At 41.9% G+C, this 25782-nt stretch overlaps 1 protein-coding gene across 3 annotated transcripts; it reads left to right on the forward strand.

Moving 5' to 3' along the window:
* Positions 1 to 24723, forward strand: LOC137260226 (uncharacterized). 3 transcript variants are annotated; one of them, XM_067797919.1, is made up of 17 exons: positions 1 to 215; positions 7891 to 7926; positions 8218 to 8308; positions 8735 to 8808; positions 9235 to 9255; positions 10541 to 10570; positions 10798 to 10842; positions 11928 to 11960; positions 12511 to 12598; positions 13975 to 14126; positions 14449 to 15090; positions 18328 to 18418; positions 19147 to 19214; positions 19800 to 19887; positions 22906 to 22988; positions 23317 to 23392; positions 24213 to 24723. In XM_067797919.1, the coding sequence occupies exons 1-17, from the start codon at positions 176 to 178 to the stop codon at positions 24325 to 24327; spliced, it is 1773 nt and encodes a 590-aa protein (XP_067654020.1). In that variant the 5' UTR covers positions 1 to 175; the 3' UTR covers positions 24328 to 24723. The 3 variants fall into 3 exon arrangements, with proteins under 3 accessions (XP_067654020.1, XP_067654022.1, XP_067654021.1); XM_067797921.1 differs by lacking the exon at positions 10541 to 10570 and having other exon boundaries at positions 53 to 215; XM_067797920.1 differs by lacking the exon at positions 9235 to 9255 and having other exon boundaries at positions 53 to 215.
* The last annotated feature ends 1059 nt before the right edge of the window (positions 24724 to 25782 follow it).

Consider the following 25782-nt stretch of genomic DNA (forward strand, 5'->3'; position numbering starts at 1 on the left):
ATATACGTCACAGACAGCAGGTATTGTGAACATCTCACACAGAATACCAGAGCATAAGCTCAATACAAGCTCACGAGGCAGTTGCTGGAGCCGACAATACTCGCCCAGAACACTCTCCTAGAACATTCTCCCAGAACACTCTCCTGAAGCCAGGACTAATCTTTACAGGCTAATCATGGAATGGACACACGCTATCAGGATTCTCGCTTTACTATGTAAGTAGAAGCGGTTTATGTTGCTGTTGCGCTGTATGTGGTTTAACGACTGCGTTGATACTTGTCAGGGTTGTTGTTGTCGTCGAGATCATGGCTCGTCTGCTGTCAAGGACGTGTCAAATGTCGGCTGGTCGGCTGACACATGATGTAATTTGTTAACGAAATTTGCATTTTAACATTTATTCAACTTCATTAATTCACCTATGGTATTCATACCTATGGTATTGGGTTAAGATAATATCTGCACTACTAAAGAATTGAAGATATCGTTGTGTATGAGATTGCCGTGTTTAAAAGTACATGATTTGTATCACCGCTGATAACATATAGTGTCGTTTCCATTGAAACAACACTGGACGAAAAGCACAATAGCCAAGAATGTTAAGAGTGTTTTAAAGCTAGCATATTTTGTTTAACACTATAACAACTGACATACACTGTACATTTGTTTGCAGAATACATTAAATTTCTACTTTTTCGTAACAGAAACTATAATGTGGAATATTCGCAGATTCGATTAAAGTGTATTAATAGCGTTATGTATCAGAACAACAAAACGACGTGTAGAAAAAACAAAAACAAACAAACAAACAAAAAACAAAAAAACACGCGATCGTTCATCACCGATCAATGTCACTTGACTGGTGGAGTCGTGGACCATGGCCCCAGTCAGTGCAGACATAACAATATTCAGCCTATGATACATGGATACCAAGTCTACATAACCATACAGAACTTCCCGTTAAGTAAAAAACAGCATAGATACACTGACCCAGTTCTAATTCAGCATTTTGTCACTGCGTTTTCTTTGGTGAATGTGGATGTTATACTAAAACAGCTGTGGTATTTTTTGTTTATTTGTTTGTTGTTTGACCAAATGTCCTGGTACCTGACGGGATCGTGTAACGATCACAAGCAAGGATCCTAGCCGTCGAGGTATGACGGATAGTCGATCAAGTCAGCAACATTGACCACTTGACCCCTCAGGGTGACTCGTCGAACAACGTTTGGGATTGTTTGGTAACTGAAAGAACTGGATAGAATGCTACGAACCTATTTTAAGAAGGACAGCTGCATTGATTGCTGAGGACCTCTTCTAAGATGCACACATGCAGAGACTGCTAAGGACCTGTTCTAAGATGCGCACCTTCAGAGATTGAGGAGGACTTCTTCTAAGCACGACACGTGCAAAGCGGGGACCTCTTCTAATGGGGAGACCACCGTGGTCGGCAGGGGGCGTATCCTTATTCTTGGTGTAATATGGGGAGACCACCGTGGTCAGCAGGGGGCGTATCCTTATCCTCGGTGTACTATGGGGAGACCACAGTGGTCGGCAGGTGGCGTATCCTTATCCTCGGTGTAATATGCATTAGAAGGAAATGTCTCGTTTGACATCATTACACTTGAACTCCCAGTTTTAATCAATGTTGCTAAACTACCCTGACAGACTTGAAATAGAGACTACTTGCCAAGCCGCTCCATATGGTTCATACCTGTGGTTGTCCACGTGGTTCATACCTGTGGTTGTCCACGTGGTTCATACCTGTGGTTGTCCACGTGGTTCATACCTGTGGTTGTCCATGTTGATGTATGAACAGAGGACCCGTGACGATCCTGCCTAGAATTGGTCCTCAGTAGCCCACGCTTGTCTTAAGAGGCGAGCAACGAGACCGGGCGGTCATGCTCTCTGACATGGTTGACACATGTCACCATATCCCAGTTGAGTAGATTGGTGCTCATGCTGTTGATCACTGGATTGTCTGGACCAGACTCGACTTTTTACAGACCACCGGGGACATTCCATATATCTGGAATGTAAAACTTAACTCACTCATTATGCATAGAGTGACCCCCGTCTCACCAAGACTGTATGAGAGGGGGTGGAACTCCGGCGTCTGTTGTTAAACTGTTCCCAGCTTTTGTTAAATAATCATGAGTGCTGCTTCATTAAGATTTCAAAAAGCTCGCACATTTCATTTTCACTAAAAACATTTTATGGTCATATAACTAACTTTCACACACACGTGGTGATCTATATGAGTCTTTTGTAACATTCAGTATTTTCTATTTATCTACTCAATCAGTGGTATATACGTAGACTAATGGCTTTAGTGAAGGGATGACTGATGACAAGAACAGATTGTCACAAACACCCATTGTGCGGTAACCTGTCTCATTCGCGTGACAGATACCTCTTGTCTCTTTGGCTGTGATTGGATGTACAGAAGCCTAGTTCATCCAGTCGTTAATAACAGTCCTAGACGGGCGCCCAAGACGCATAAGGCCGCGACAGGTTGTACCGTATATACTCTAAACATGGCGACGAAACGGGATCAATGTGTTCATCTCCGTTCATGATACTAAATATGCATTTAAATGTTCAATAAGTTCCATATTATGAAATGAAAGCATGTGACAGCCTTATAACTAGCAGACAAGGTGAATGTTATAGCACAAGTTATGGCATAACCACCATATTTGCATATTAACTCCTCATCCTCAAATATCATGTGTATCATATCTGTTTTGAATTATGGTTTTTACACAAGACGTGCGCGTTGTTGTGATCCTGACTAGGGCCGTGTGGTAGCATAATGGTTAGAGAGTCCGTTCGTCACGCTCAAGATCCGGGTTCAGTTGTGTGACGCGCATGTCTAGGGTTCCTCGCCGTGATATTGCTGTAATATTGCTACGGCTTAAAACCAACCCTGCTCACCAATTCCAACTCGTATCATGTTAAACGACTCTCTCGTGGAGAATCGTGTGCTGTTATGAAACAGGAGAGATGTAGTCACTGACGTCATTTTGACGCTGAGACAAAATATGAGACGTCGCGGATAGTCGCCGACAGATAGTCCTTGCTGTATGTCTTCGCGGATCCTGCACTCCCGTCCCCCTCCACGTCACCAACGCCAGCTGCGGAACCACACAGGCCTACGACAACGTTCTACAGATTGTGCTGTAGCTTGTCGATTCACTGTGAAGCTGGCCTTGAACAGTGAACAATATGTAGATTCAAACATATACACGACATTAAGATAATCAGAAACCCGCTCGTATCACTTTTTGAAACATGCTTTCGTACCCCGACCAGGTCAAAAGTATTACGATGTAGAAATATGACTTTAACGACCCCCTAGATCTCACAGTGACGTTTCCGCTTTAAGAAAACATGCCATTTATCTTCCGAGCAAGATAACCGGAAACATGTTCCGCGCATGACCGACTTCTAGGAAGGACGAAGGGATGACGATCCCGCCATGTTTTGTTAGCATGTACCTACTCTTGTAGCCTCTGGCTAGATTATCAGATGTGTTGTCTCACGAACCGTGATTAATTAGCAAGAAGTCAACAACGCACAGCCGCAAGCTGGCGTCTTGGGTCAAGTCATTGTTCAGAACGATAGACCTATTTGTTTATAGTTTCGCCTGTGTACATGTGCGACCCGGGGCGGTATGCACGTGAAAACACTGTGACACAAGAATTAACATGTCCTTATGACGCCATAAGACCGCCGAATATACTGGGATCTGATGGTCTGTCTGTCTGTCTGTCTCTCTGTCTGTCTGTCTCACGTGTTTAGGCCACTGTCAACACTTACCGGTGTATAACTTCTTTGATAGATTTTCCAAGCTGTTTTTCACGGCTATTGCCGAAAGCTAATCTGATGTTTCACATGTGTTATACTTGTGACGAAGTCTTCTCAGTAAAGTATAAGCTATGGTACCTTAGGTGGGTTACGTCCCATCCAAGATTCGAACCCAGGGATCAACTCAGTGGAAGCCATGGTGGCTGAGGGGGTTAATGACTGACTCTGTGTGCTGAATTCCAGATCCGACTTACACCTGAACTTTACTGGGAAGATAATACCAAACTTAACACGTGTTATATGCGACCACGTTAATGTTTTTGTGTACTGGGGATTTAACACAGGTCTCCACAAGCACTGATTCAGGTACCATGCTGCTGTTCACGCCCTCTGGAAAAGTTTTCATGTCCCCTTTGAAAAGCGCAATGTCATTCTGGATGTGCTGTCACGTGACCCGATCGTTCATCTCAGCAATGCTATTAGGAGCATCCAAACCTTGTTCAGCCATAGATCACCACGAGGACAGGCTGTCACTCATCAGCCCCATCAAACTGACTTGTGACAGAGGACAGTCGTTACGACATACGATGGAAACGTTCCAATAAACATATCATGATTAACACAACATCCACACTGAACGTTCAGTTAAACAGTCTCCAGTTGAGAACAACTACTTGTGTGAATGATTAACTAAAATAGAGATGGCCCCACGCTTTCAGGAAGGGAAGACTGTCTGTTCAGAGTCAACTCTAGATGTACGACTGTACCTGTCCGAACCACCACGTAGAGCTGTGGTGTCAGCTGTGCACCTAGTAAAAATTACAGGGAACACAGGGCACAGCTCAAAATAGAGACCTACATCTAAATTCGATTTTGTACATTTCCATATGTAGTAGTACCTTGGATTAAGGATGTGATAAGGATATTGTGAATGTAGAGTTTGTAGAGTTTACTGTCAGTTCTGAATTGCAAGACGGTGCCGGCGTGTAGTTGCCGTTATAAAAAAATTCCGGGCTTACATATGATTGTTGCTAAAATGCTAGGCAAACCCTCAATACTATCTACATGTAAAGCTATCTACATTTAAAGCAACCTATCGGACTAACACGAAACAAATGACTTGTCACGGGCCTGGGTACAGATTGAATGGCATCGACATCTATATGAAACTGTCACATAATCATGTAAAATGGGTTGAGGAAAGTCACCATGCGGTGTTCTCAGTTAGAATGAAGTGAGCTGGCTGAAGAATTGAAAAGAAGGCATCCGTCAATATGTTATTTTGCATCAAAACGTAAAAGTGAAATGTAAAATGATTATGTAATGAATATAACTGGACTGTCCAACGTCTTGTCAACGGATGCTCAGCCTTGATACAACCACACTATCGACCATTCTATCACTGTCTTTGCCGTACGTGTGGCACCTCATTAGCGGCAAATCCATGGTACGACCCGGGATATGTAGAGGGTGACAGAAGGAAAGGACTGGATTTCTATGGAACTGGCTTCTGTATAGCCACAGACCTATCCAGACCAACATGTTCTTTTTTATATCTTTGAGTTCACTGCCGCATAGACTCCCATGTGATTGACAAGATTCAGGTAAAATATTCCAGTTATCATGACTAGTACCAAGTTGTCGTTGTCCCCATTGCTCTCCTTGCCTCAAGTTTGGTACCTGTCAATCTCTTTACTAACTCGGCGTGTACCGAGGTTTTCAGCTCATCCTTCTGACACTCGAGGTAATATTTGGTTCTCTTCGTATATACCTGAATATTCTTGGTAGGGCCCACAAGGCAGCCCATCCGACACAACCACTAACACCCTGTTAGCTAACATTTCGTCTAGTACCAGTGCTACTACTACTACTGCTGCTGCTGCTACTACCACTACTACTACCACCACCACTACTACTGCTGCCGCTGCTACTACTACTGCTACTGCTGCTGCCACTACTGCTGCTACTGCTACTACTACTGCTGCTACTGCTATTGCTGCTGCCACTACTGCTGCTGCTGCTGCTGCTGCTACTACTACTACTACTACTACTACTACTACTGCTGCTGCTGCTGCTGCTCCTGCTGCTACTACTACTACTACTACTACTACTACTACTGCTACGACTACTGCTGCTACTCCTACTACTGCTGCTACTGCTGCTGCTGCAGTTACTACTGCCGCTACTACAACTACTACTGTTGCTACTACTATTGCTGCCACTACTGCTGCTGTTACTACTACTACTACTACTGCTACTACTACCACCACCACTACTACTGCTGCTACTACTACTATTGCTGTTACTACTACCGCTACTACAACTACTACTGCTGCTATTACTATTGCTCCTACTACTGCTGCTGTTACTTCTACTACTACTATTGCTGATACTACCACCACTACTACTACTACAACTACTGCCACCACCACTACTACTACTGCTGCTGCTGCTACTCCTACTACTGCTGCTACTACTACTGTTGTTGCTACTACTGCCGCTACTACAACTACTACTGTTGCTACTACTATTGCTGCCAATACTGCTGCTGTTACTACTACTACTATTGCTGATACTACCACCACTACCACTACTGCTACTACTACTACTACTACCACCACCACTACTACTGCTGCTACTACTACTATTGCTGTTACTACTACTGCTACTACCACTACTACTAGTACTACTACTGCTACTTCTGCTACCACTACCACCACCACTACTACTACTACCACCACCACCACTACTACTACTACTACTACTGCTACTGCTGCTACTATTGCTGCTACTACTACTGCTACTACCACTACTACTACTGCCACCACCACTACTACTACTGCTGCTGCTCCTACTACTACTATTGCTGCTACTACTACTGCTACTACCACTACTACTACTAGTACTACTACTGCTACTTCTGCTACCACTACCACTACTACTACTACTACCACCACTACTACTACTGCTACTGCTGCTGCTGCTGCTACTACTATTGCTGCTACTACTACTACTACTGCCATCACCACTACTACTACTGCTGCTGCTGCTTCTACTACTATTGCTGCTACTACTACTGCTACTACTACTACTACTACTACTACTACTGCTACTTCTGCTACCACTACCACCACTACTACTACTTCTACCACCACCACTACTACTACTGCTGCTGCTACTACTGCTACTGTCACCACCACTACTACTACTGCTGCTGCTGCTACTACTATTGCTGCTACTACTACTGCTACTGTCACCACCACTACTACTACTGCTGCTGCTGCTACTACTACTATTGCTGCTACTACTACTGCTACTACCACTACTACTACTACTACTGCTACTTCTGCTACCACTACCACCACTACTACTACTACTACCACCACCACTACTACTACTGCTGCTACTTCTGCTACCACTACCACCACTACTACTACTACTACCACCACCACTACTACTACTGCTGCTACTACTACTATTGCTGCTACTACTACTACTACTACTACTGCTGCTACTTCTGCTACCACTACCACCACTTCTACTACTGCTGCTACTACTACTATTGCTGCTACTACTACTGCTACTACTACTACTACTACTACTGCTGCTTTTTCTGCTACCACTACCACCACCACTACTACTACTGCTGCTGCTGCTACTACTATTGCTGCTACTACTACTGCTACTTCTGCTACCACTACCACCACTACTACTACTACTACCACCACCACTACTACTACTGCTGCTATTACTACTATTGCTGCTACTACTACTACTACTACTACTGCTGCTACTTCTGCTACCACTACCACCACTACTACTACTGCTGCTACTACTACTATTGCTGCTACTACTACTGCTACTACCACTACTACTACTACTACTGCCACCACCACTACTACTACTGCTGCTGCTGCTACTACTACTATTGCTGCTACTACTACTGCTACTACCACTACTACTACTACTACTTCTACTGCTACTTCTGCTACCACTACCACCACTACTGGTACAACAACAACCCGGATGTATCATATTTAGTTTACTATGCCACTGTTGTAAATTCATGAAATTCTTATGTTGCAGGCATCACGCAAACTACCACGGCCTTCCTATCGGAAAGTAAGTGATTTGATGAGATATTTCCTGCTCACGGATGCAATGTTTACATATCTATAGATTAATACACCGTCACGTGTGATACCCAACATCTTGGTACTTTACCCCATTGGCGCCATCAGTGTGTGCGTGTGTGCGTGCGTGCGTGCGTGTGTGTGATAATGACGGACACCTGCTGACTCAGAAATATGGTTATCATATGGAGTCTGTAATCATGACAAGTGTCTTCACCTTGTGTTAAAGTATCTTTGTTGTCATCATATCTTCACCTATTATCATAATGTAATGTTACAGGGACCCGCTGTACATTTGTCGACATCATCACCTGCTGGTTCAACCCCTGCCGGTCATCTGTGTGCCCGTTGTATCCCGAAGCCAGATGCAGGTAGAGTTACCGTTCTTGAACAGCAATTGCCTTGAGGGCCAGTGAGATCTTACTAATTCAAGTCCTAAATGTTTCCACTTTGCTACAATACACGATCACAGTATGACGAAATCGTGCATGATAATTAGGGTGATTAAAAAACATCAAGTTCTGTAACAGACAAAGGAATTAATAAATATATATAAACACGAAGTGTTCAAACACTAAATTGGGAGATGAAAAAGACCAGGGTCCAAGATGGGGACATATGAACCCCATTTCTGGTGTCCCCCGCCGTGATGTTTTTGGAATATTTCCAAAAGTGGCGTAAAACTAAATTCGCTCACCCAAGCGTTACAGAAGCATGCAAGCTGTGATCTATACCATATGGGCTATGGCTGACCGACTCACAGACTCCCGCACTTACCCATGTGTTTCTGCTTTCAGTCTGGTGTACATGAGATGCGGATGTCGAGCTATCTGGCACACCAGTTTTGGCCAAGTCAGTTGTAACAGCTCACGTAAGGCGATTTTGTCAAGATCATATTCCTTTCCTTCAACATGTTGCTGATCACTGGATTGTCTGGTCCATATAGCTGGAATATTGCTGAGTCCAGCGTAGAAGAACAAACCACCTGTCACCTCACTACGAGCTGGCATTCATCGGATGCTAAACCAAGGTTTCGTGCTCTACAAAGTATTGTGAAAGTACATTTGGTTTATTTTCAAGTCGCGGAAGCATCCCGTAATAGCCGACTAAACTGATGAATGACGTATTCCCACTGGGTTTGTTGGTGCTCATGACATAGATCACTTGTCCATGTTCGACTTATTGCAGACAGCCGTCACGAAGGCGTTTAGCAAGAATCAAATAAAACAAAAACTATAAGACATATTTTACTGAAAAGATTAATTTTAACTTATTCGTGCTATTGTTTCTCTCGCAGCGCGAATCAGACTTGCACAAGGTAAGCTGTGTGGCCTTGCTTGCTTATTTCATGAATACTTTAGGTACATAACAGACAGGTATCTGCCATACGTTGTAGCCTCGTTAATCCACAATCCCTTCTTCGCGACCATCTTAGTACAGACCCCTTTGACCAAGAAATACTCTCCCGGACCAATGAGTCAGTATAGGTCTGCAGTAAGCCATGCTAGTCTTAGGAGACGACAAACGGGATCAGGGTCAAGATCGCTGACTTGGATGACACATATTATTGCGTCCCAGTTGCGTAGATCCATGATCCTACCATTGATCAATGGATTACCTGGTCCAGAATTGATATGTACACATCGCCACCAAAGAGCAATCAAGACTACCCCAGTCTAACGTGTATACATCGTATACATGATCAGTAATATCAATGAAACTGCCCAGTAATTTTCAGCTCATCCACCCATATCCCACTGTTTCATCTGGATTGTAGTAGTTGCTGGTGGATTGCTAGACCGGGATAATCAACTTGAAGGATGGTCGTAACCCACCCTACAGCAACAACCAACCAACCCTACAACAACAACCAACCCTACAACAACCAAGGGAAAGCTGTTGGAAACCACTGTCTTTACAAAAATCACCAAACTGCCATAAACATACATCAACGAAGTGAATCAAGTGATAAATTCGATCAATTCAATGAGCATTCAGTTAGCTTGTTTACAACTCAATGCTTCCTATTTGTCAGCTTCAAGACTTGTGCTATTTGTTCCTGCCTGGCCCCATGTTGTTGGCTGCTTCTTCTTGTTGTTGCTAGACAGCTGCTTGTTACTACATACTAAGCATACAAGGTTGTCGTCGCCTGGCTGGAGTCACGTTTTGCTTTATAGTAATGTACGAAACGTTTCTCTGTGTAATGACCAGGAACTTGCTTTGCATCAAGTCGCATGCTTGGTAACTTTCGTAGCCCAAGGATGTCTAAACTTTGATTGTTGCTAATGTGTCAAGAATAAGCTTCAGGTGTTCGTAGAGCTGCAAACGTGAAAGGCAAGGGAGACTACTCCACTGTCAGTCGCCAACTTTCGAAGTAGGTCCATTGGTTGCCCTGAATGAAATTGAAACATTGTTTTGGTGCAGTCTAGGCAATCCGTTAAAAACATTATCTAATGGACAGTCTTCCATACGACTGTCGTCAATTATGAATTTCGGATTTAGCTGCGTGTGTCCGGCTTGCTGGGGCTGCCTATCACTCACTCTGCAGTACACTTTGATTGATGGGCGTGACACAGACTCACCTCTTCTTTTTGCCCTTTCAGCAGTCACAATGGCGTCATCCAGATTACCAGGTTAGAGGAATTTTCTGAACTCAAAATGACTTTGTCTTGGGGTGGTTACATACACTCTATGCTGCAGAATACAGTGTCAAAATGCTTGCTGTAACAGTGGTCCGGTGTACAGAGAGGTTTTCTTGTTTCATGACATGATTAGGTTAAGAATATTATTGTTGTCAACATGTGCTGGAAGCTCTGACCAAGTCCTATCAACGCTATATATCAACCCTTTATGTTTTCAGCTCCGGCTGTCAGAGTGGCGCCACCAGCATCCGTTGTGCAGAAGGGTATGTGTATATCATGCGCATTTCTATATTGCAAAGTGGGTGAGTGAGTGAGTGAGTGAGTGAATGAATCAGATGGGTTTGATGTTCGGTCAATACTTTTTCAATTGAGACGACGACATCGACGACGACGATGATGATGATGATAAACCAATGTTCGTTTAAAATTAAAATCAATGTACGGGGAAACCAGTGATGATACACAGAGTACGATGACCACACTCAGGCAAGCGACCATCTTGGCAACCAGATCCATTTTAGCCTGCACCTACAACATTGGACAAAAGGCACCTGTTTGACTTCCCAATGTGTGTAGTTATTATCACTGAGGTAAAATCTCGATTACGATATTAAGAGGGAAATGTCTTGCATTTACACCGAAACGATCACACCCTGTCGTCTGTGGACAAAGCAGAAAGATCCCAAATAACATGTTGCTGACCGCAAGACTTAAACCAACAGGCGGCCACCATCAGTGACTCCATATATAACATGCTGCAACTTGTATATAAGTATAACCTAAACTATATACCAAGTAACTAGGTACATAATAGTTACTTCATTGATAAGAAAAGCTGACCCAGGGCCGTAAATGATCTCATTAAAGCTTATCGAGACAATCGATTTTATGTCCATCTTAACTCCAGACTAAGTCTGTCAAGATATGTTAATATAAAATCCAGTAAGGAACATTATCTCTGGATGCTAGCCACAGAGAAGAATGGCGAGTTCGCTGATATCGCAAGATATCATGGATCAGCTGAAATCATGATTGTTATTGTAACTGTCGCCAGTGATACTGTAAAGCACGTGTTTATGTCATGTACGATTAATATGAATGAACGAAATGAACTCTCTAACTCCATATGTGATATTGTGGATAGAGATAATTTTGTTAAGATCTGGGATCAAGACTTTTATCGCCCTTGTCCGATGGAAGCCCAAATGTTACATAAACTCGGTTTGGAATCCATCGTGAAGCCGCCATAGAGCTAGAAGATTGTTACATGAGACATTAAATTTATGTTTAAAGTATTTTTGAAAAAAAAAATTAGTATACTAACATTTTGGGTCTTTTTTGTCATCAGTTGTACCGGAACGACGCCAGCTGCCACAGAATGGTAAGGACAAATACGAATTTGAGTTTGTTTCACAATGTCTGTTTGAATCATTAAGCTTATTTAAATTTCAGATTGTTACAAATACTGATAGCGTTTCTTGTGTAAACAATGCACAGCAATCAACATCGGTATCTGAAAGGTTTCGAACACAGACCAAAGATATTACCGAACATGAAAATACAATATTCTTAACCTGTTGTGTATGTTAGATGGAGGAAGCATTTACTGGTGAGACTCAGAGAAAGTTTAGGTGAGATGAGATTGGGTGAAGTATGATCAGGTGTAATACAGGTAAACATCCGTTTCAAGATGTTTTCTCTGACGCAGCCGAGTTTGCACATGTATTAGATGTTTGTACTGATAATAGTCTATTACAATACTCAGACACATTCGGCTCTCCTCCAGTCATTGAAACAACAAGTGTCATCTTTTAACGTTTTTGTTTATGGAACAGATGAAGCCCGAACCTCCGAAGAGGAGCGTAGACCTTCTGAAACATGATTTTATGTTGCTTCAATCAGCTAATTTCCGATTTCATTTGCTATTTCAGATTGCCCACCGGAAGTGATGCATGTGCGATGTCGTGACGACCCATGCATGCGGACATCTTGCAGGAGCATGCCTGATGCGGTCTGCAGGTACGTCTGTCGTCGTCATGAGTGAGTAAGAGAGTAAGTTTGGTTTTGCGCTGCTTTTAGCAGTATTTCAGCAACATCAAGGCAGCGACACCAGAAATGGGCTCCACCTATTGTCTCCATGTGGGGAAATTAACGGCGTGATGAGCAAATGCTTTGCACATTACTCCACCGCGACCTTGCTGTGATGATATAACTGAAACGTATGTGTCTTACTGCAGCCTGAATATACACATCCACCTGGAGAAAGGATTAGGGAAAACGAAAAAAGACTTCAGGAAGTCATTATCAATTTGCAAAATCATGACATAACATCCACTTTTTATAAAACTTATCTTGCTCACTTCTACTAAAGGATATACTTTTGGTTACTTTTTGTGTAAATTATTTACATCTATCATAAACAAGATAATTAATACTTTTTTCGAGAATGAAGGAATAATTGGTGAATACCTAGTGGGTTTATAGAACATAATTCAACACTGACAACCTATACATTCTTCAATGTATTGTTCAAAAGCATATAGTTCGATGAAAAGGCAGATTGTACTGCGCTTTCATGAATTTCACGGAAACGTTCGAGATGGTTAATCGAAATATACTGGACAAAATAAGTCAGGGATATTGGTATTTTCTCGACTGATATTTTGTCAGTATGTCAATGAATAAATACATCATCATTATTCATAATTTCAAATTTACAAATATCCCTAACTATTTTTGTCTGGTATAAATTACGTCATCTTCTTATAGAAGAAGTATCCAAGGGAGACTATTTCGTGTTCGTTGACATTTACATGACAATGTGAAGTCTGCTCTGGTTGTCGGCGAAGGGAGAAAAATATCTGTATATTTAGATCGCTCCACTGGTGTTAGACAAGGATGTCCACCCAGTCCTTTGTTGTTATCCATAGTTATCGAAGTGCGGACCAGGCCATTTATCAATTGGGGGTGACCATCATGGGCCAGTTGATTGTTGTGCCATGTTTATCTACATATTTGGGCGATCTGTGTTATGGAGGTAAACCTGCTATATAAGCCCATCAATGATTCTGGGCTTGTCAACATCAAACCCACTGCAGTACGTCTCCAACCTGCAACAATATGCGAGTTCTCTTTCATAAAGCAGATGTGATGTAAAGGATACCAGCTCTATGAAAGTGTTGATGATAAATCTGTCTCGAATTTTATGAAAGGTCTGATACTATTGTAACAGAAGCTTTAGCATTGTGACGTCATGACTATACATCAATATGACGTCATACGTACGGCATCACGGGATGTTATAATAATAACACACAATGTAAAAGTATAGTAGATGCAGTTAAAAGCGATATCTTCAACGAGTGGGTAATAAACACCCATTTGTTCCTATGCAGGCCTAACTACTGCGGGGGGTGCATGGCCGAGTTCTTCAGGGACGGCATGAGAGTACAGTGCGGACGGACAAGTTTCCCGGAGCTCATTGACCCAGCGTCCGTGATGGTGAAGGACAGGAGCGCGTACACCAACAGCAAAGGCCGCCGGCAACGTAAGTAGAAATGGTACTCCACGCTGGAGACAACGTGACTAGATATGGTGCTCTGCTAAATACAATGTAAGGAGATGTGGTGCTCCTCTGGAGAAAATGTAAGTAGATACGGTGCAAGAGACGTACCATGTACCTATGTGCGTCCTCAGTGACAATATGAACACGTTCACTGTCCACAGAGACAACACATGCACGTGCACAGTTCTCAGTCACAACAAAAACACATGCATCATCTTTAATTAAAAGAAACACGTGCATTCTTCCCCATCGGCAACACAAGCTTGTGTCACTGACAATCCTGTCCGAAATGTGATGATTTCAGCTCCACCTATCACACAGCCAGGCCCGGATCCGTTCACCCAAGTACCAGGTCCTGCTCCCAGTTGGACAGGTCCGCAGATTCTACAACCTTCTCCAAGCCTCACCCAACCACCGTCACCATGGACAGACGGCCCCCGTATCACACAAGTTACCCCACGCACTGCCGCTACCGGTCCCCGAGTCGTTGCTAGCAGTGTGTCCAGTCAGAGCACCATCCCACAGAACTCTCGGACACAGTCACGTGGTGACGCTGCGTTAGCACTCCAACAGAATGTGTTCGGACTTGGAGCCCTGTTTCCCGACGAGAACACTGCCCCGCAAGTATCCTCAGCATCACAAACCGGTGGACCGCTACCGACAAATTCCATGGACGAAACACAGAACAGTTTCGGATCTCAGGGCCAGACTGTACAGGAGTCGTTCAGTAGAAGTTCTGGGGCCCTGCCCCCTCCCTCGTTCACCAACACCGCAGGTACTGCATGGCAGGCTAGTGAGGGTCAAGGTCAGAATAACCTCGCGGCCTGGAGAGCAAGATCCGGTGCTACAGGAAGCACACTGGTTCCACGTGATGGACAGAGCGGTGTTGTAAGGACATCTCTAGGACCTTTGCCGAGTCAAAGAGGACTGTTTGTCCCAACTACAGGTATCACTAGCACTTTTTGAAATATTCCTTTTTCAAATGTTTTAAAAATTGTTTACCACAAATCCACTTCCAGAATTCCTGACTGATTGACACTCACCTTAATAATGAACTTCTTATGAAATACTCGAGAAAGGAGCCGGATTCAAAATCATCAGTTACGCCCCTTGTTCTTACCATTAATCCAATTTTCGAACTCTTAATGCCAGTTGGTTTTGTCAACACGCACCTGTACTCATGTTTTTTGGCTGAGTTATATAGGGGATTTTATCCCATATTAAACAGAGCCACAGAAGGTCTGTTCATAACGGCGTTGAAGAGAAAACACACTGGAAGGTATTAAATGTCACATATACTCTAATAGGGTACAAATGCGAAATCACTTGCTGACATCGTTATAAATGAAACCCCGTCATCAAAACTGCTCATTTCGATCTTTAATTACCTTAAATCGACCTTTTTGTCAACAGTGCACAATTCTCAGCCGCAAATGAAATTTCAACCAATCAGAGCTGCACGTCTCCGTGACGTGATAGTGGATATAGAAATGAGGGTCTGTGCAGTATTCATCTACATTTCAGGGGTTAAACTATTTCGTTTACAGGTTTGTACAAAAAAATGTTGAGAAAAATGAAAGCTATATGTTCTCACAATCTACTATCATTTAGTTTTGTCTCCTGCTTTGCCTAATTTTCGAGTTACAACCCTTGTTTTCATAGACGATTCTGTCAAAATCACTTGGTGTCGCTAGGTTGTAATCCGTGTTGGGTGGTATAAACCTACATGTTATTTGTCATCATTCACTTGATGCTCAGTTAATGAATTTATAACAGGTATAATTAGTGGTAACGCCACTTAGATTACCCGACAAAGGCCCCCATTTGGCATTTCTTTTGTCTGGATCGATCAAAGGATTAACCGATAACATGCTGATTCATTAATTAGTTTTATGGGGATTTAAATGGGGGATTTGTCAGAAGGTACTGTTTATGTATGTACATTTACTAATCTATACTGAATACACTCTGTCGTGTCTGTGTCTATGTAAAACAACACCCTCGTTTCAAAGGATTAACCACCAATACATTGATTGATTGCTCATTATCGACTAAATGAATAACTTTTTTAAAAAGAATGACGCACATTATGCAATTAGTTGCCAGGTGTGCTATCTTGGGTAACCAATGAAACTATACAGCAATATGAAAAAACTGAAACGGTACATCACGTTTTCTTATATTAGACTGTTAAAAGACACATGAATTGGGATATCGGCAGATGAATTATATATCACTTGTTTTTGTGGATATTAATGGACACATTCCTCGAACAAGGTAATAGCCTGACATTGCTCCTATAACTTTTAATATTTGCATTTTTGTTTTTAATAAGTTGTCGTAGCTTTCAACAGAATCATTGTTTTCGTCGTTAAGTGTAATGATGCAGACGACATACACTAGGGCGTGTTATGATTCATATAGGAAAACTATGAAATGTCTACATATTACCTTCCTGTTATCCATTCGCAGATCGCTTCTTTTTATCAAGTTTCAAAATGCATACAAGTATGATTATAAAGTAAATAGGATTATGAGACCAAGTATAAAGACGTATATTGACAAGTGTCTACATACTGGTGAGTGAACGTTACAAACCAAGTAAATTTACCAAGTGAAGAAATTTATCGCGTAGTATTTTCACTTCGACCCCGACCTTGCTTAGGTTATGTTCCAGGTTGTGTCATGCAAACTCCTTTTGGTCATGATTCAAATACATATTTATGTAGTTTTGATTCTCTAACGTGATGAAAACAAACCATACATAATCTCATTAATTCAAATGGATTTGACTTCACGATTTTCAAAAATGGCGGCGCCCTGTCTTGCGATGAATGCTATTTAAGTTTGTTTTCACGGACTTACAAAAGGACAATTATTTCTACTGGTAGTAAAATATGTATTGTATTGATGGACAATAGGATTTTCCATGACATTGCTTATAACATAACAGTTTCACTCCTGGAAGTGAGGTGGAGGTCAATATAACATTGCTTGCAATATAAATGTCACTTCGACCGCCATCTTGCTTCCTTGGAAGAAGTCCTTATGTTAAAGGTTGTGTCATGCAGAATCCTTTTGGCCATGATTCAAATGCATATTTAACTACCAGTTAAAAGTAGTTCGGATTTTCTAACTTGATGAGAACAAATCATAATCTCAATAATTCTAACGGACTTTAGCCCGTGACTTCACGATTTTCAAAAATGGCGAACCATCCGATTTAGTATACACCACAGGTTTCCACAAAGCTCACTTCGCACACACTAACAACCAATTTAAGCACAAACTACGGAGTCTGGTGGAAATCTGTGCATGGTGACACCATCACCCGACCCCAAGGAACAATTGACGGCAACACAACAATTCGGCATGTCTTTGGTGACTTCAAGAAATCAGCAAAATGACGAGCTTCCTACACATTTTCTATACATTTAACTGGAAACCGTTCCTTCTATGACGTCACTGTAGGGCTCTGGCGACAGAGTTACGTAACCTGTCTGCGGTTTCGTTTGCGGGCGAGAGAGAAGCGGACGGCTTTTTAGCAAGTTTTAAGCGCTTGGTATTAATTAACCTCAAGTTTTTGTTTTTTTTAAAAAAAAATGGTGTTTCGTTTATGACTAACCAAAAGTCTTTCATATGCAGTGATAAAAAGAGTACCCAAAAATTGAGTTTAGTGGTCCACGACGAGTTAGCAGACATGGCCCTCCATAATTACGATGATGATTAGCCGTTGTGAGTGGGTACGGAGGCATCCTTAGCCTTTCAGCTGTCCACAACGAACATATCAAAGCCCGAAAAATATTAGACTGCCCTTTATATCAACCTGCGTGTCTACATGGCTTGTTCCTATTTCGGAACAACTTTGAATTCTGAAATTCTACTCATTAAAGGTGTAGAAGAGTGGAATATTTTTTTTAAAAAAATAAAAAAATGCAGTGCAAAAATAAAAAAAGTTAAAAAATAAATAAATATGTTTTAGCACTGTTCCAGCAACATCACGGTGGGGGGGACACCAGAAATGGGCCTCACACAGTATACCCATGTGGGGAGTCAAACCCAAGTCTTCGACATGACAAACAAACTATTTGACCTTCAGTCTACCCCACTGCCCCGAAAGTGGCATACAAGAATGTTATGCACTCAATACCGTACATGTATGTACCCGTATATGTTGTTTCAGCTGAAAACTGCCCAGCGGGTACCTCCCCAGCTGTGTGTTCCTCCAACCCCTGCGCCAACCAGACCTGCCACATCCCGGGGGCAACCTGCATGTATGTATTAGAAACCAAACTGCCACACCCTATGATTCCCTCCAAACAGCATGTGTGCCAAAATTGAGATAATAATGTCTTTCGAGACCTAAGCTAGAGAGAGAGAGAGGGGGGGGGGGAGGGAGAGAGAGAGAGAGAGAGCGAGAGAGAGAGATTTAAGACTTTAAAAGTACAGAAACCACCCGTGGGGGTATGAGAGACTAAAGAAACATTATAAACATGTATGTACAAACATACGTACGTATACATCTTAAGTTAACTGAACAAGCACAGATCTGCATACTTAAATACAGAAAACGTACACACAAACATGCATACTAGCATACACACACGCCAATACATACTATACACACGCGCGTGCTCGTACACACACACACACACACACACACACACACATACATACATGTATTGGAAGAATGGTTTGTTTGGGCTTTACGCCCCGGCTCTTCGTCGGGACGATCGATTGCTGTAACCACTTGGCTACACCACCGTCGAGATCTGCCAGTCGATGGTATCGGACATTGCGCCACCTGGCTGGTATGTGTTCGATATAGAAGTTGGATGACGGGAGCTACTTCACTTCACACAACAAAGAAACTACTACAGCAAGCATTAAAAAAACATTAAAAATTCTACAAAACACACGGACCACACACACACACAAATAATAATAAAAGAAATAAAAATAAAGCACGAAACAAATCACTAAAATACCTTACTTTGTGCAGCCCGAATGCCTGCGGTTCCTGCTTCGCCCGGTGGTACCTTGATGGTCGGGAGGTGGACTGTTCACCAGGTGAGTAGCATCACCGTACTCGGCGTGGATCGTGTTTACAGAGTAGCCTCCCTTACTTGTCACTTGGGTCCAACTTTCCGAATCAACCCTGGTCGAACTGACTTTCGTCGTCCAATGAACAGTGGGGATATGCATTAAGGGAAGGGAAAATATGTCATTTTCATAATATTGGGTTCAGTTGTTATTGTTTTGTTTCATAAAAACAACTTCGAGTATATTTTTTGTAATAATATTGTTGGTTTACGAAGACACACGAATGGAAGGAGAGTTTGTGGATGGAAACGCCTACAATATGGTACGACGCTCCGTGTTGATTCCGATACCTTTGTCAAACTAGACTAATTTACTACACCAGGGAACAGGCGAATATACATCTGACAGTGATAAACATGCGGAATGCTTGAAAGGGATTAGCAAACCTGGATTTCTAGCAATCAGTGCACTAAAGACAAACCAGCCAGCACTGCCTGTTTCAGGATTAATTACCAATTAATATCAAATTTAAACTTGTTATTAACTGTTTTTGTTACTTTTAGGTAGTGAAATGAAATGGTATTTGTGCAATGTTTTGTTTACTTTACGCAGGGTGTAAAGAGTCTCAGATAACAGCGTCGTGTCCTAGGAACCCCTGTGCCGAGTACTCATGTCCCGCTCACCCAGACGCAGTGTGCAGGTAGATATATACTTACCACACTCAATACTCGTAGATATGTTACAGTCAATATATACAATCAGGCAATGTGTACAATGACTGAATTAATCAGTCAATGTGTATATTGCCTAACGAGCTCAGTCATTGTGTACATTGCCTGATTAATTAGCCCAATTATTGTACACATTGACTGATTGTTTAAAGGTCACATGCAACGTAAAACACAACTTTGCAGATTCTGGGACCTTTCGGTATGCACTTACCGGAACAAATCATAAAAAATGCCAATTCAACCTATAAAGTTGAAAAAAACGCGATGAAAGAAAAGCCCGCGAAATCGGAGTTCAAACGTTTCACTAAATTCCCCCCAGCGCTGGGGGGAAAACTGGTTTCAACAGCTGTGCTGCGCTGCGTCCATAATGCATGCGCAGTGAATAGGTTCGTGGAGCTTGAAACAGTATGCACGTCCAGCGTCTTAGGTCGTGAGCAGTAGTCTAATCCTGGTTGTGTACACAAACATGTAAATAATCTACTCGTTACGTAAAAAAATTTTGTTGATTGTGGTAAGCAGTCTCTGTCACAGAGAAAGCTCATTGTCTGGTATATTCACACCTATATGACTGTCTGCCTGTGTGCTAAAGACAACATGCAATACACAGCTTCAGTCAGTGACCACGTGCAATTTAAACTTAGCACCTATCAGACTATACGACATGAAGAAAACAAGTTGATTTATGACTCGTGCACTCGAGTCCCGTGCCTGTCACATTATGTAATTAGGTACGTGTGATACACATGACATGTTTTTATGTCTGTGGGTTGCAAACAAACTACATTCATTTTTTTCGGATGACTGGATCTGACGGAAACTTGTGCAAACTCAAGTCCTGCTCTGTACTTGGACAGATTACAGCCACGCACTAGTTTACCATCTCTACTGACATGATATTTGATTGGATCGAACTCAAATTCAGAGAACATGTATTTTCCAAACCCAACATCTGTATGTACATTCTTCATGGATAACGACTTCTTTTAGTGTATGCGATTTTGCATGACAACACTATATGAATCCATACTGAAACGACGCATCAAGTACACAAAAAGAAGTTGTTATCCATAAAGAATCTTACTTTCTTGTGACTGGCTATACTTCTAAAATGCCCATCAAACAGATCATCTTTCTGTGCACACAATGAACCCTCAGCATATCAGCAAATGAAACAGCCAATCGGAAGCCGTCGTTACACTTGAGTGCATATCCACCCGCTATGACTGGGTTCGGTCTCCCGAAGGCTTCGTTTCGGGGGAAGTAAGCCCAAATACAAAATATTGCACATTTGAATCGCGATTGTACGCTTATAATTTTGTTTATTTGGTTTTTTTAAAGCAGCAATGTATATTATATGTCATGAATAAGTGATAAATGTGTTTTAATTATGTTTGATGTTTTGGTTGCATGTGACCTTTAAGAGGGATGATCCAGATAGCGAGATTAATACAGGTTTCATTCTGTGGTCGCACAGGCTTCTTTTAACGTAATAATGTTTATTCATTAGAGCACTGTGGTTTCTTATGAAGATTGAATGGTTCTGTTCAAGTGTTCTCTTTGACTAAAACTAAAACGACTAATATCAGTGATAAAATGACTTTATTTCACAACATACACAAACACATGAAATTACTTCTGAATGGAAAACAATCATGGTAACAGGTACATAACAATCATCAACAATCCTTGTTCTGACTGCTGTGGCACCTGCTGTTACACAACACAACCGACTTGTAACATTTACACTTATTTGTGGCACACTGTTTCCCACTTTTGGAGCAGTTACACCTTGTGTAACCTTGTCCACCACATTTGGATTCTGTTTGGACTGCTTGTCTTAGTCCGATTTCTTTCTGTGTGAAAATGTCATTGACAGTGTAAAGTTTCTGGGGGCAAAGCTCAAACTGAGTCCGTGAATGTCACATTTTCCTCCATCAACCATGGGAATGGGGACAGTCACATTGTCTCCAGGGTTAGCAGCAACACTGATTATACGACTGCGTTTGATCATTCCCTGAGCTTGTGTTAGAATGCCATCAGCAGCTCTCTTCCGACATGACATGATGTTGGCATGTTGTACCTCAAGATGCTGAGCGTCAGGCAATGTGTCTTGTGTTGATGCTGTCGGGGATGCTGACGAGGTCTCTGCAGATGTTGTCGGGGATGCTGACGAGGTCTCTGCAGACTCTGATTTTCTCTTTTTGATTAACTTCTCAATGTCGCCACACTGTAAAGATCTCATACCTCCCAAGAATGTAATACTGGCGAAATGTCAGCCACTCAGCCACTGATGCAACCATTACTTCCTCAGTCAAACTGAAGTACTCTGCCTTAGTCAACAATATTGACTTTGCATCAGACTGTCTCCTGGTCAAGAGCTGCTCATGAAATGACGACTCCATGATGACAGAGTGACCAGAGTGACTATGAAGGATATTGAGAATTTTCCGTTTTCTAGAATGTCCAGCATGTGAAGCCTGTACTCCAAGAATAACGTTATTAAAAGACTTCCATGTGATGAAAGAACTACACATGTATTATTATTTTCAACAAGATTTCTCAACTAATCTCAATTATAAACATAACTTCATTATATGAAGCCACAGCATTGTGGTTTCTATGTGATCACAGAATGAAACCTGTGGTAACCTCATCTCCTCCACTAATCTCAACTATAAACCTTCATGAGAGGCCACAGTGCTCTAACGAATAAACATCGTCACCTGGATGATCCCTGTTTAACAATCAGTCAATGTGTACAATAATTGCTCTAATTAATCAGGCAATGTACACAATGACTGAGCTCGTTAGGCAATGTACACATTGATTAATTCAGTCATTGTACACATTGCCTGATTGTAGATATTGACTGTAACAGATATAAACTTACTGCTCTCAATGCTCGTGTCCCACCCACCCAGACACCGGGTGCGTCTCACTCACTGACTAATATTATATATATAATATATATTATATTGTTTATATAGATATTCCAAGTGCATGTCGTGCAGAGCAGAGTGGTTCATTGGTAACAGAAAAGTGGATTGTGAAATCCCATGGTCGGCATCACGTGAGTCAGCTGAGCTTGTATCTAACATTTTCACTGTCAGTGTCAAAAACAGAGACTTTCCCTAATATTCCATTCGTTAAATGCCAAAGTAGAAATATTGTCTAATATTAAGGCTTGTTTCACCCAGGCGATACCAAAGTAGACTTAGTGTCTGATATTCAATGCTTGTCTCACCCAGGTGATACCAAAGTTGCAAAATTGTGTAAGATTCAGTTTTTAAGCGGTATTTAAATATTTAGCCAAAATGCAGTTGGTTATAGTTCATTGTACGCGACTAGGTTATATCATGATAATAATTGTGACCTGAAAATTTAATATTTGACTGCAGCCTGTCCCCCGGACCAGAAACCGACGTGCAGGTGCTTCTACAACCATTGTCAGTCAGACACACACGCACGGTGCAGGTATGTGTTGTATGGTAGTTGAGGAGGTCATGGCGTCAGGAGAGGCAAGTGAGTCCAGTGGTCCTGAAGGTATAGGTAGGCTGGTGGAATGAACTCCGTCGCCCTATGACTTGAAAGTGCCCCACTGCGTTTTACTGCGTCTGTAGTATCTTTCTCTTTGTCAGAAGCACAACGTCCGTTGTCAGGTTTAGTATACCATAGCGTATTCAGTGGGCCAGTGAGTACTGTGTGAGTCAAATGTGAGTCAAGTGTGAGTCAAATGTAATCACAATTTGAGTGGAACGTGACTCAAAAGTGAGAAGGGTGTGTGGTCCAAATGTGAGTCGACGTGGTCCAAATGTGAGTGGGTGACATGAACACTTGCTCCACTTGTGACTGAAATGAGATCCAAATATCGGTTTATATGCGTTCAGTAGTGCCATATATACCAATAGTGTAGGTAGTCAAATGTCAGCCCCCTCCAACATAAGTGAGTGAAATGTGATAATCGGAGATTCAACTAAGGTGTGAGATGTGTCAGTAACATGTGAGGCATTCTTCTGAGATGTGTTATAACATGTGAGGCATTCTTCTGAGATGTGTTATAACATGTGAGGCATTCTTCTGAGATGTGTTATAACATGTGAGGCATTCTTCTGAGATGTGTTATAACATGTGAGGCATTCTTCTGAGATGTGTTATAACATGTGGAACATTCGACTGAGTCGTAGCATTAACATGTGAGACATTCGATCGAGATGTGAGATATGCGAGTAAGATATTGAGACATGTGAGTCGGCTTGAGACACACATGTCATGTTTGAACGGCTTTTGATTTTAGGGTGACAGGCTGTGGATCCAACTGTGGCACCGAGTTCTACAAGGTGGCTAACAACAGCGTTGTGGTCGTGGACTGCCCTGTCCAGAAGGGCCAGTGGTCAAGAAACCCACAATAGAAGTAACTCGACACGCCCACCCAAACATGTGACCCAGCTGTCCTTGGCGTTCAAAGTGCATTGTATTCCATCACCCTCCATCAGTTTACAGAATCTGGGACATCTTTCCTCATTTTGTCAACATGTGTCAAAGAAAAGAACGGTGGTTCCAGTTTTATATTGCACTTTGTCATTAAACGCAGTAATTCTTCAACACGTTTCAGTTTTCGATGTGGTGTTCCGTGGAAAGAAATCCAAGCATTCGGCACAAACTTGCAACGCCTTTTCGACGACTGTTGTCAATATCAGTGATATGTATGATGAACTATATGTTTGAGGACAAACAATATTTTACTTATTTTTTTCGTATCTGTCCACTGTGCTAATATGTGAATAAAACATATACCTGTGTGTAAACATGTATTGTTTCTCCTTGACCGACCTGTAGCTGACCAACAGATGTGTTGCAAAGACATATCTGAAGCAGGTCAGGTCAAATTTTCATTGCATCTAAAATCAACAGTTTTACTCAAACCAGTCATTGCTTCAGGGTAGAAAGGTACCCGGTGAGGATGAATGAGTGAGTGAGTGAGTATGGTTTTATGCCGCAGTTAGCTCTTTGAGGCTGAGGCTGAGTCTAGGTTCTATATACGCCGAGCCAGATGTGTGTGGCGAAAAGAAATTCGGACATTTGATACACGTCCAACCTGGTGCAGTTACAGGGGTTTTTGCTCTATGTTTTACAGAGCATAATCAATTTAATGTATTAATTTATTTTAGTAAATGACAGTTTTCCTATTTTTTCAACCCACTAATATCATAATGTTATGTATCATTTTTGATAGTATTGACCTGATGAAGGAGCAAAGAATAGCTCAGAAACGTTGTGTTTACCACAAGGAAGAAGTTGACATTCATAATATTTTGTCTTAGACTTGAATACCAGCTTCTATATGCCTCTATGAACCATCAATATATATTTATGTATTGTGACCTATTTCCTGTGACGGTTTTTCCGTGACTGTATGTTCTGTAAAAAACAGCAACCGAATTTCCTACATACCCCAAATATATGTCCCATATACACGAAACATACGTCCTATATATACCGAATGCCCATTGAACCAGGTTATCATGGATAATGCGAGAGAAATTAGCCACCATATATTGCATTTGCTTTTCAGTGCATGATGTAAGCATACATATCAGGCAAAACATTTAATTATTCCGCTGTGTTGGCCGCCTGTTATCTTATCTCAGTTTATATGACAAATTCCACCAGCCACCAACCACACTTATACATTCCTGCATAAAAAAAACCAGTTAAATATGGAACAGCTATGTTGTTAACGCTTGTTTAGCTCCGCTCACACATAAACAACGCTCTTACATTTACCTGAACGACTTCCTCGCCGTCACCGTCCGTCCGTCAACATCCGTCACAGTGACACACACATGGCTAGGTTTATTACCGTG

Source organism: Haliotis asinina, chromosome 13, assembly GCF_037392515.1.
Source record: "Haliotis asinina isolate JCU_RB_2024 chromosome 13, JCU_Hal_asi_v2, whole genome shotgun sequence".
Taxonomy (NCBI): domain Eukaryota; kingdom Metazoa; phylum Mollusca; class Gastropoda; order Lepetellida; family Haliotidae; genus Haliotis; species Haliotis asinina.

Bases quoted from the DNA above. Each gene is read 5' to 3' on its own strand.
- LOC137260226 (XM_067797919.1), top strand. From the start codon at position 176: ATGGAATGGACACACGCTATCAGGATTCTCGCTTTACTAT. The intron at 9,256-10,540 runs GTAAGCTGTGTG...TTGCCCTTTCAG, and splicing joins GCGAATCAGACTTGCACAAG to CAGTCACAATGGCGTCATCC. The intron at 22,989-23,316 runs GTGAGTCAGCTG...ATTTGACTGCAG, and splicing joins AATCCCATGGTCGGCATCAC to CCTGTCCCCCGGACCAGAAA.